The 12,834-nt window shown below is 32.8% G+C and overlaps 1 protein-coding gene across 2 annotated transcripts; it reads left to right on the top strand.

Annotated features, from left to right (window-relative positions):
• The first annotated feature begins 5,860 nt into the window (after positions 1–5,860).
• Positions 5,861–9,806, top strand: LOC137822018 (B3 domain-containing protein Os01g0905400-like). 2 transcript variants are annotated; one of them, XM_068626894.1, is made up of 6 exons: positions 5,861–6,110; positions 7,165–7,945; positions 8,301–8,372; positions 8,542–8,601; positions 8,706–8,812; positions 9,287–9,806. In XM_068626894.1, the coding sequence occupies exons 1-6, from the start codon at positions 5,976–5,978 to the stop codon at positions 9,551–9,553; spliced, it is 1,422 nt and encodes a 473-aa protein (XP_068482995.1). In that variant the 5' UTR covers positions 5,861–5,975; the 3' UTR covers positions 9,554–9,806. The 2 variants fall into 2 exon arrangements, with proteins under 2 accessions (XP_068482995.1, XP_068482994.1); XM_068626893.1 differs by having other exon boundaries at positions 5,870–6,110; positions 8,706–8,821; positions 9,287–9,780.
• The last annotated feature ends 3,028 nt before the right edge of the window (positions 9,807–12,834 follow it).

The following is a 12,834-nucleotide window of genomic DNA, read 5'->3' as shown; positions in this document are numbered from 1 at the left end:
TGTAATGCCGTTTGATTGTCACAGAAAAGTTGAGCTGGCAAGTTACATGGCACCTTTAAATCCTGCAACAGATATCGCAACCAAACTATCTCCAAACAAGTATTGGTCATAGCGCGGTATTCTGCTTCCGCTGATGATCTTGATACGTTTGTCTGTTTTTTTTACTTCCATGAGATAATAGAAGAACCAAGAAAAATGCAATACCCAGATACTGATCTCCGAGTTGTCTGACAACCTCCCACTCTGAGTCACAATAAGCTGTCAATGTTAGATTGTTTTCAGATGGCAATAACAATCCTTGTCCTAGTGATCCTTTGATGTACTTTATGACTCGAATTGCGGCATCCCAAGTTTCCGTGGATCCTGTATATATTGACTTAGGGTCCGAACCGAAAATGCTATGTCAGGTCGAGTAACCGTGAGGTATATCAGTCGTCCCACGAGTCGCCTGTATTTGACTGGATCCTTTAATAACTCTCCATCGTCTGGTGTGAGTTTTAGGTATTGTTCCATTGGAAATTTGTCTGGACGAGCACTTGTGAGTCCCGTATCCTGCAAAATATCAAGCGCATATTTTCTTTGGGACATGTAAATACCAGTTTTGGAACGGGAAAATTCAATCCCTAGAAAATATTTTAGGTCTCCAAGATCTTTAATGCGAAATTGTTGTAATAGACAATCTTTAACACGCTTAATTTCTGTCAAATCATTTCCTGTCAAAAGAATATCATCCACATAAATCGAAAGGACAGTAAATGATGAGTTATTTTGTCTTGTGAATAGAGAGTAATCTGTCTTGGACTGTTGAAATCCTATAAATTTAATCACATGAGAAAATGTTGAAAACCATGTTCGAGATGCTTGTTTGAGACCATAAAGGGATTTGTTGAGTCGACATACAATGTTCCCCTGTCGATGATGCTCGGGTGGCAAGTCCATATAAATAATTTCATGCAATGTGCCATGTAAGAAGGCATTTTGCACATCTAGCTGGTGAGTAAACCAATTTATGGCTGCTGCAATGGTGAGGAGACATCTCAAAGTTGTTAATTTTGCTGTTGGTGAAAAAGTTTCAGAATAGTCGACACCTTCAATCTGAGTGTACCCCTTTGCGATAAGGCGCGTCTTATATCTGTCGACGCTACCATCTGAATTGTACTTTATTTTATAGACTCATTTGCATCTGTCAAGGTCCACGTTTGATTTAGCTGCAAGGCGGAAAACTCTTCGTCCATTGCTTTTTGCCAATTTGGATCAAGGATAGCTTGAGCATAAGTGTGAGGTTCTTTGGTGGTTGTGATGTTAGCAAGATATGCACTATGTGTAGAAGAAAATCGTGAATTAGAAAGAAAATGATGCATAGGATACCGGGTTCCATTCGGTCGATCTTGGGTAGTGGTCGAATGATTGGCTTGGGATCCCGTTACGTAGTCTTGAAGCTAGGAAGGTGGGGTTGATGTGCGACTGGATCGTCGAACAGGAAGGTCGGTTGGAGAAGGTTTGGTAATGGGTGTTAGACATCTTGGCATGGGAGAAGAAGGTTGGTCTACTGGAGGTTCAGGTGCATTGTGACGAATAGGAGAAAAGAGTTGGTTTGATGGAGGTTCAGGTGTATTGTGACGAGTAGGAGAAGAAGGTTAGTTTGATGGAGGTTCAGGTGCATTGTGATGAGTAAGAGAAGAAGGTTGATCAAGTGAATGTTGGACAGAAGTGGGTAAGTCAATGTCAATAGTGGGAAAAATACCTTGTAATGGAGGTGAGGATTGTGTCTGTGACTGTTGGAAAAATGGGAAAACACTTTCATGGAAGATGACATCCCGACTTGGAAAATACCTTGTAATTTGTATTTTTTTTTACTGTGAGGATAACCAATGAAGATGCATTGTCAGGCGCGCGGATCAAATTTTTGCATAGGTGAAACAACAGTTGCGTAACAAAGGCAACCAAAAGTTTGTTTTTAGGTGAGAAAGTGAAGGTGGTTGATTATATAGTAGCTCAAAAGGTGATTTATTTTTCAGTAAAGGTGATAGCAAGCGATTAATGATATATGTGGCGGTTAAAACGCATTCTCCCCAAAATTCTAATGGTAAATTGGACTGAAATAGGAGGACTCGTGTTGTGTTTAAAACGTGTATATGTTTGCGTTCTACTACTCCATTTTGTTGAGGAGGAGTGTAGACGCAAGTGCGTTGACATTCAATACCTTTTTTGAGAAAAAAAATCATACATTGAAATAAATTCCAATCCGTTGTCAACGCTGATGGTTTTAATAGATGTCTGAAATTGATTTTGTGCGAATGTAATGAATGACTCTAAGAGATGTTGGGTTTCAGATTTGTGATTCATAAGAAATAGCCAAGTACATCTAGTATAGTCATCGACTATAGTGAGAAAAGAACGTTTTCCAAAATGAGTTGGTGTTTTATGAGGACCCCAAATGTCACAATGCAATAGATTAAATGGAGAATGAGATTTTATTGTGCTTAAAGGAAAGGGTAGCTTTGGGACAAATACTACAATTATTATGAATGAGAATGAGATTTTTACTGATTGGGATAGGTAGTAAGGAAGATACAAGTTGTAGACACGCCTGAGAAGGATGTCCAAGGCGTTTGTGCAAAAAATCAGGGTCGGTCGATATTTGAGATGCGTGGGCTTGGTTTGGAAGAGGGGACATGTAGTATAAGTTTGCGTGTTGTTTACCCGAGCCAATTATCCTCCCCGTAGGCAAGTCCTGTTAAAATGCAACCATGTGGAGTAAAAACGACACAACAATTTAGTGAACTGGTTATCTTACTAATGGACATGAGATTTAAATTAAAAGAAGGAACACAAAGAACATCTTTAAGAGTGATTTTGTCATTGAATTTAATTGTGCCTGTAGATGAGACGGGCGCAATTGAGCATGTGGGCAGATTAACATTTGAAATAAATGATGATGAAGTGTGTGTGAAAAATTGTGAATCAGATGAAATGTGATCGGTTGCTCCACTATCCAAAATTCATGGTTTCGTAAAAGCAGAATTAGAAGAGGATTTATGGGCAAGCAGACTTGCAAAGCTAACAAACGTGTCAGTTTTACCGTTATTGTTGAGCGAGTAAATAGCCTTTGCCAATTGCTGAATTTGCTCGGCACTGAAGCCTTGTACGAGGTTTCTATCGGACTCGTTACTGATGTCTTCTTTGCTAGACATGATTTCTTTTATTTAGGGGATAAAAATGGAGAGACTGTCAGGGCACCAAGATTGGTGCTCTGATACCATATAAGAAAATGATAAAAAATGGTAAGAAGAAGAAATGTTTCTTATTCTCTTATGTGTATGGTTACATCACTTCATGTATAGGAAATATATAGGGGTTTCTCTCTCCAAATTACAATCTAATTAGGTAGGGATACTAATCATGAGATTCAATAATTATTAAATTAATTGCATATAATTGGATACAATATCGTACAATATCATACAATATTGCATACAATAATTGCATATAATTTGATAATTATTATTTCCTTAATAAGGAATTAATTAAATATGAGGATTATTATGTTGTTTAATTTGGATAGATATGTTTAGGACAAAAGGTGGTGGTAGACAAAGACATACTATTTGTTGGAGAAACTCATTTCTAGTTTCTAATGTTGGTGGTGCTAATTTAATGAAGGGATTTGAAGAAGCAGGTTTTATGGGGAAGAGTTTCCATGTGGACCAGGGGATACATCACTCATGGCGAGCTATGGTGATCATGTTGTGAAGAGACTATGGCATGGTAAGAAACAAAGTTTTGTTAATTGTGATATTGATTTTGTTGTAAGAAATTATTTTTTCTTGTTTCAAAAGATACTTATACTTTTGTAGGAACATTAGAATTTGGAGTTGGTATTTCATGATCATAAGTTGAATTTGGGATCCCATATAAGAGGATTGAGACCTTGCTTAAAATTTTGGGTTATTTCCCCTTTGTAGCCTCGTTTATGATACATTGACAAATGGTTGTCCTCTACCTCCATCTAAAGGTGACACAGGGTTGTTTCCCCTTTGCACATGCATATGAAAGTGTGGAAACTTACATGGAATGATATTGTTTTATATTAGACCCTTACATACTTCATATGGTGGAGAAAGATTGACCAATGTGGTACCACATCATTATCGTCATAATCCATATCATAGAGACACAAAAGGAACATCACAACAGGAGCATGCTTGTTCACTAAGTTATTATTGTATGTTTAAATGTTGTTTTTAATATATGCATTACCAGATTTTCTTTGAATGAGTATATGATATATTTATATGGATTGCTCAAACACGTTAAAGGATGATTGATTGTGTGCATATATTTAATGGAACCTTGCATGGGAAGAAACTCATAATGCACTTTAGCAAGCTCGTAAAGCGATGAAAGAAGGGGAATGTATATTAGACAACCACACATTGTACGAGGGAGGTGACATGGGTCGAGTAACTATTTCATTATATTTTTTTAGTTACGTTTAGCATATCTTTATTGTGTATCAATTTTACGTATTATGTATTCATTTCACCCAACTTGTTATGTACTTATTTTAAGTAATGTGAGAATCATTCTATTACTTAATGCAATTGTTCATAGTTAGTACACTAAATTAACAATTGAGTATAATTGTATGGCATCAAAGTGAAACCACTAACACAATCTAACTAATATACAATATACATGTTAATTATTTTCAAGACTAACAATATACATTTAACTCCTAATAGCTATGAAAATACTTGCATCCAACTAATGTATAATGATGACCAAAACTTAGCCTCAAGATCACAATAAGTGATGACTCATTAAACTTACTTTAGTGGATATACATGTCATGCTCCAACAACATCATTAATTGTTGCATTTCAATTCTCGATCCTCTTTGTAATCTCTTATTTTGTAATCTCTTATGTGCATACTGACATTTTACATTTGTTTTATAATGGTTACATCATTCTCATTATTCTCCTTCAAAAGTTTAACAAATCTCAAATCACAATTACAAATCCAAGTTTTTAATATTACCCAACAAACTCATTCAAGTAAGTCACCCTTGTGTCCTAAATACTTACACAAATACATTATACCAAAATACATGCCTTTTGTCACATTTGTTATATAAATAATAATATATTTTACTTACCTCTTTCTTTGTCAAAGTTCCTACACTCTTTTCTTCCACCAATTCATCTTTTGTTGTTTCAAATTTCACAATATGGTGCATTTCATCCATGTGAGATAACATATGAACTATATATGATATTTTTTACTCTAAAATTTGAATTCTACTTTTTAAAAGAACAATCAACATTATACCACATATAACCTCAATATATACTTCTAAAATACACATTTTGGAAGTCAAAATTATATTTCGATTATAAAATTCGAGATATAATTTTGAACACCAAAATTTATCATTTTTTTTATGAAGTTACTTTTAACTTATAAATCACAAGATATGATGAACATAAACACTCTACACTAAACAAGTAGAATTGCTTGAAACCAAAAACAACAAAAATGTAGAAGTGAAACATTTACTTCAAACTTCACAATACAATGATTTTCACTTGAACTGTACGTTGTGTCAAGATGTAGCTCTTTAAACCTTCTATGAAATCTCTAGACAAGAACACAAACCACCAACATCTCTGTTTACATGAACTTTCATTACCATTTAATAGAAGAAAGGCAAAGTGAAAATTTAGAAATTTATGGGGTGGAGGAGAAAATCATGGGTGCAAAAAGCAATCCCTGACGTCAACTGCTGATTGGCTTGCAGTGCATGCACGCTCTCTCTCTCACTTCAATGGCTTATAATACTCTCCTAGCATCACTTGTGCTTCCCCTGCGAATGAAAGGAAAAACCAAAAGTTTTAACTTGGGGTTTTTGTTTTTGTGCGTTGTGAAGGAGAGAAATTTGAACCATTGAGTAGATTTAGAAGAGAAGAAAAATGGGTGGCGAGGAACAAGGAGTTTCTGTTTGTGCTGCCTGCTTCCACAACTGTCTATTGTTCCACCCAACCAAACCAACTTCACCAACCTCTTTCTTCAAGTTCATCACTAGACAAGATTATTTAACAACTTTGGTTGGTATTCTTCTACATTTTACTTTCCCTTTTCAAACATCCACACCATCTCTTATTCATCATTATTCTCATCTTTGCATTCTCCACCAAGCTGCTTTCTTTCTTGTTTAATCTAATCAGCCTTCTCTTATTTAAAGGAAAAATATTTGCTTTTTGGGTAAATCGCCTTTGATCTCATTGCTGTTTCTTATATGCTATATTTCTAAATTGCATTGTGCTTTGAGTTCCAATAAATTGTTTGTTCGCTTGATTCCCTCTCTAAGTTGGGGATTCTCTTCATATATTGAAATCTCAAAACTGTTTCTTTTTTCAGGGATGAGGCACGTTGCAACCAAAGTGCAAAGTGCAGTTTCATTTATATTTGGCTTTTCAGTGTCACATGATTTGATTGAAACTTTAAAACTTGAGAGTTGAGACAAACACTAGGGTGCTTGCATTATTATGACATTAGTACTAGAGGAGGAGTTGAACCCAAAGAAATCTATTCACTGGGTGGGAGAGCCCCATGATTTATGCTACCATTAAGCTTCTTATTCAACTCAACCTTAGACTTATAACACATACGCCTATATATTTAACCTAATAAAGTATTGCATGTAGCACATGCATACACACACATATATATTACTTGATAAAGTGTTGCTTCTGATCTATTATATTTATACTGACTCTTCAAAATGTTCCAAAATTTCTGACCCGGAGCATTCTTATCATAGCTTAGGAAATAAGTTTAGACAAAAATATTGATCCCTTCTGACCAACTAAGATTTTGGTTTGAACTCTTCCCAATATATACCCGATCTTGATTTCTATTGCGCTTATCTTTTCTGCTTCTGTAACAATATACAAGTGATTGTTTTCTTTAATGGCGCTTAGTACAACAAACATTCATTCATATTATATTGTTACCTGAAGCAGATATCACAACACAGCCTGCATTTATCTTTGGTCCATCCAACTATTTTCATACTACTCTTTTTTGGTGTATTTATCTTTGTATTGACCATGAGTTCTGATCTTGTATATTATTGCTCAACATCTTATTAAACTGCAGTGTATTCCTCCTGCTTTTAGTAGTATTGTGGCCAACATGGTTAACAAGAAAATCAATCTCAATGATTCAAGTGGGCAGCAGTGGAAGGTTAAAGTATCAGAAGTTAATGGTTCTTTTGTTTTTGGGGAGGGATGGAGTAGTTTCTCATTGGGTCTTGGGCTTAAAGTTGGATATCTTTTGGTATTCAATTACATTAAAGATTTGCACTTTGATGTCAAGATCTATGATACTTCTGCCTGTGAAAAGCTTGGTTTTTCTAAAAAAAGAGATCAGAAGAAAAGAAGTAGGGGCAAAATTGTCTCACCAGTTAGAGATGGTATCTTGGTCAGACAAGAACCCAATGCGCCAAAAATGAAAAGGCAGTGCAGCGAGGTTGACTTAGATTTACCACAAAACTCTAAAGAGAGTGGCCAACTTATGCACATATCAGATCACTGTGAAGACCCATGTTATTCAAAAAGACAAGAATTTGACCAGAGCCATGGTGATGATGGGACCATGAAAATTGAGAACGGAGATTTAAATGTTTCTAATGTTGATTATGAATCCAATATATTTGAAAAGGATGCAATGACATGCAGTAAAGATACTATGTTTGAAGGGAAATTCAGTACGGAAGTTGCCTTGGATATATCTGAACTCGAAAAATCTGGAAGAAGTGTTTCTCTAGGTGAGGCAGAGACAAGTACATATGGCAAGACTTCTAATTTGAAATTTGAAGAGAACAAAGCCATCTTGTCCAACATGGAAGCTCAAGAGTGCCAATTTTCCAAGGGCTTAGGTACTAAAGTTAACAGAGTAGCTTCATTTTCATTTCTAGAGACTTTTGTTATAGGATCAGATACATACTGTCCTATTAAAATTTATTTGTCTTACACACTTTTAGTGCTTCAGGCTTCTAGGTTTTCTCTTGTAATGCATGCCATGATTTCCTACATTCGTGTACTTTGCATTGCCTTATTTTCGGAGAGCTGATCATTCTGCAATATCTATAAAGGAACATAAAAACAGAAGTTCAATGGGATCTCAAATCTCATAGATGCTTATATTCAAAATGGTGCATCAGAGTTTATAAATGTTTTCTCAAACAAGCCCTATAATTTACCGAGGTTATTAATCAGTTATTATGATTACAGGTGAAATGAAGAAATTGCCTGAGGACATGACTCCCAACTTGGACAGTTCCATGGATGAATTGAATTTAACAGGTGTTTTCTTTTGTTACCGCTGTTGAAATTTGTCATCACTTCAAATCTTGTCACATGCTTACATGTACTTGTCTGCATTGATGTACATGGACAGGTTCTAAGTTTATATGTATTTCCTCCTAAGAACCCCTTTATTTACCTGAATTAATCGATTCTATTATGATTACAGGTGAAGTGTCTAAACAGTTGAAGAAAGAGCTTGTAACTCTCGTTGAATTGGAAGCAACAGGTGTTGAATCCACCCCTAAATCACTTTTTTGTGTGAATGTTCTTCTCTGTACTTACGTGCAGTACCAGATTTGACTCATGGACAATTTTTCTGTGTAATTGTAGGGTTGCCCACTGAAATTAAGGGACTGTTGGACTCTGACATATTTAATGAAGATAATGCGAGACACTCTAAAACTACACACCTCTCCTGTGTGGTTCCTCATGATAATGTTTGCCTTGTACAGTATTAACTGTCCCTGATAGACCCTGTCTCCATTTATTGTTATACAGTTTATGTTGTAAATTGATTTTGCGTTACAAACTGGGATTATGTTTATTTACCACAAAACTTAACTATACTTTCTTCAATCAAAATTAGAGTTTCATCTTGATAGCCTGTGCTAACCTTTTATGCCAACTTTTATTGTGTGGACTAACCAGATGAAATTCTAATTTTGATTGGAGATCAACACTGAAAGCCTATGATACTAACTCTAAGTTCTATCATTATGGTTACAGTTCCTTAATGACATGATAGCTACACTACACACTTGCCTAGAGCCATTCCATTTTGTATTTTGAATTTTGAATGCCAAATTGACTATATTCATTTAGCTTATAACTTTTTATGGCACGCTGTTTTTATGCGTGCTTGCTCATTCTCGTATCTTTGTTTGAGCACTTGTACTTATTATTTGCTGCAGAAACTGCCCAAATGCCTGCCTATGATTCGCAGGGTAAAAGTAGATCAGCTAAGGAAGATGGTAGTATTTCTTCGGGATCCACTGAGGAGATTGTGGCCGGTCTTTTACCATGAAAAACCGCATTTACAATTACTGGCACATGGATGGTTAGATTTTTGCAGAGCTAATAACATTCAAGCGAAAGATGAGTGTATTTTTGAGGCTGAGGTTGATCCTGAGTGCAAGTCTAAACATATATTATCAGTTCATATAGTCCACAACAAGTGATGTTAGCTGGTACTACAGATTGTGTCAGTGTTTTTTGGGTACATCCTAGACTCCTGTGCCACAATGACTTCTTCTTTCAATGAAAATCTTGCCATCTATTTTGCAATTTTTGTTTTTGATGTAATGGAATCAATCAGTAACATTTTCTGGTTTATGATCCAACTAGTGGCAGTTCCTATCAAATCATGATGCGAATTAGAGGTATTTGTTTCACTCTCAGTTTTTCTTGAAACGCTACTCGCTCATTCTGTCTCCTGATCTCTTCCTTGTGCCAACAATTAGGGGCTTAAATGTGTTTGAAATCACTTTAGATGAACTTAACACCAATCTATTTTTCCTTTCACATTTGTGCATTGTGGAACTTATTGCTTAGAAGACTACATTTGGTCTTCTAAAATGTATAAATCTTAACAAGACTAGAACTCAAATTACTATCTTGGATTGTTCAACTTCTAAATTGCACAATTAAAAAAACGCACCTATAAATTCTGAAATAAATCAATGATCTTTCTGAAATAATTTGATGTTTACTCTGGAAACTATAATTCGGTAACACAATTCAAAATCCTAAATCTGATTAAGTTAAAAAAAATACTGATCTTACCTTAATGCAACGACAAAATGTTTCTAAAATAGATAGCAAAAACTACCAGAAAACACAAATATAGGTGGGAAGAAAAAAACGAGAACTTAAACCACTAGAATAGTGCATGCAAATAGAGTTAATGGAGAAGAAGGAAAGCCGAAACCTATTTTTTAATTTTAAAACCTTAAAGAGTAATTTTGATTTTTTGGTGCTTCTTCCCGCTTCCCGTTTGCACCTCATCAAATAAGTGAAATGACCAAAAAAACTCCATCCAATTCAGTCTTATTCTGAAAAATTCTTTCTGAAATACATTCCGAAACATATTATATATGTTTTGGAAATCTTATTTCGGAAAAAAAAAATTAAAAATATTTTTCAGAAAATGTTTTCCAGAACACACTTATAAATTCTGGAAAGCGTTCTCTATCATACACTTATAAATTTCAGAAAGGGGTGTCCGGAAAGATTCCAGAAAAGTTAATTCATAAATAATTTTTAAAAAAAAGGTAAAATCATCTTTTAAAATATTGGTAGAGTGCAGGAAAAAGTTTAATGGGGTGCAGGAAGAACTTTAATGAGGTGTAGGAAGAACTTGATACAAAGAACTTTGATGGAGTGCAGGAAGAACTTTGATGGGGTGCACAAATAAACATTCTCCTTCTTTTTTTTTCTTAAAATGACCGGGTGCGAGATATTATGGATTGCATAATGCAGAAGCTACTCTCAAGTCTTTTCTTATAATCTGGAATACAATTTCTCTAAAAAGATATTCTGGATTACATAATCGAGAAACTATTTTCAGATTATGTAATCCAAAAACTATTTTCAGATTATGTAATATGGAATACCATTTTTTTAAAATATGTTATAAATTATATAATTTGTAAGTTATTTCTGAATGTAAAATTAGCTTTCAAATTATATAATCCATAATATATATCATTTTTTAAAATTACTTTTGAATTTTATAAATATATGAGAATAAAATATGAAGAATTAAAAGATATTTAAGATGATAGCTAAGGAAGAATAGTCTATGTATATGATAGCATAAGATGATTACAATGTGTAAAATTTATTTGGCATTAGACCACACTTATAATATACTCTCTTTTTCTATCATATAAAACACACATATTTTAATTATGATTTATTTATTTATTTTCTAAATGAGTCAGTATCATACAAATTTTAAATAAATCTTACAAATAAAACATTTTTCTTAAATTTCAGGTTTGCAAGAGTTTGTTTAAATTATATTTTTAATATTTACATTTTGTATCAACATTGTTTAAATATATCCATAAATTATTTAAATATATTCATCAATAAATAAATTATAAATAAAACTAGTTTTTAAAATTAGTGGTCATACGAGTTTATTTAAATTATCCTTTCAATATTTATATTTAGTATTATTCAAATATATATACACTCACTCACACACATAATTTATCATTTTAAAATAATTAATAGTGTATTAATATGGTTAAAATTAAAGAAGGCGATTAGTTATTCAAAATTATTATGTTTTTTTTTTGTTTTCTGGCCAATCACAATAATGTAATATCTATATTAAAATGTTCAAATTAAAAAATAATGTAAGAAGATTAAGAGTGTGTTTGGATTGAGGTGAGGATTTGTGGGAATTTGAGTGAGAGAATATGTGAGGTTGTTTGAATTCACGTATGTTAAAGTAAATTTGTGAGGATGATTTATTGAAATTTGTGAGTTATGTGATGGTTGAGAGAGAATTTTAATTTCATTTAAGGATGTAAAAATGTAAATTTACAAATTTATCCTTATGTTTTAAGATATTTGAATAATGAAATATGAGGTATTTTTTTTTAGATTTCAGTTTCAATTAAAAAATAAGATGATAATATTCATAATTGTAATAATTTTTAGATGGAAAATAATGAAAATATGTAACAATTGTTACATAGAAATAAATTATTGAAATATTCTTAATTTTAAAAAATAAAATATAAAATAATTTTGCATTAAATTTAAATAATAGTAATAATTTTATAATAATTTATGAAAATAATAATAATTATTTTATACATTTCTATTATATATAGTTTTTTATATTATAATTTTATTTTATTATTATGTAATATTTAATAATTTTATTTATATTATTTTAATATTTTTGAAAACTATTTTATTTTTATTATATAATATAATGGAATATGTTGTGTATATATAATAATAATAATAATAAAAATAATTATTATTATTAATTAAAATTAATTATCATCATTAATTAAAATTAATTAAGAATCGATTTTTGCTTCTACGTAGAGCGTATGAAAATTGATTCCACCACAAGTGGAGAATCGATCGTCTTCACACTAACATTTCCTTGAAAATCAATTTACACATAACAAAATCGATTCTCTATTCGTTATAACACCTATGAAAATCGATTCTTCCTTAGTTATAACAATGATGAAAATCGATTTCCCATTTGACAATAATATGAATCAAATCTCTTTCATTATAACAACTATGAAAATTGATTCTCTCTTCACGGTTATGCTTACATAATCGATTTTGTTCAACGACAAATCAAATTTATTTCACTCACCTACAATGTTTTTCTTATGCTTTCTTCTTCCTCTTCCTCAACCTCATAACCTTCAACAAATCTAAGAACCTCCAACATGCACACACATGTGAAAAATAAGGG

This window comes from Phaseolus vulgaris, chromosome 9 (assembly GCF_000499845.2).
Source record: "Phaseolus vulgaris cultivar G19833 chromosome 9, P. vulgaris v2.0, whole genome shotgun sequence".
NCBI lineage: Eukaryota > Viridiplantae > Streptophyta > Magnoliopsida > Fabales > Fabaceae > Phaseolus > Phaseolus vulgaris.
This window is presented reverse-complemented; position numbering and strand designations above follow the sequence as displayed.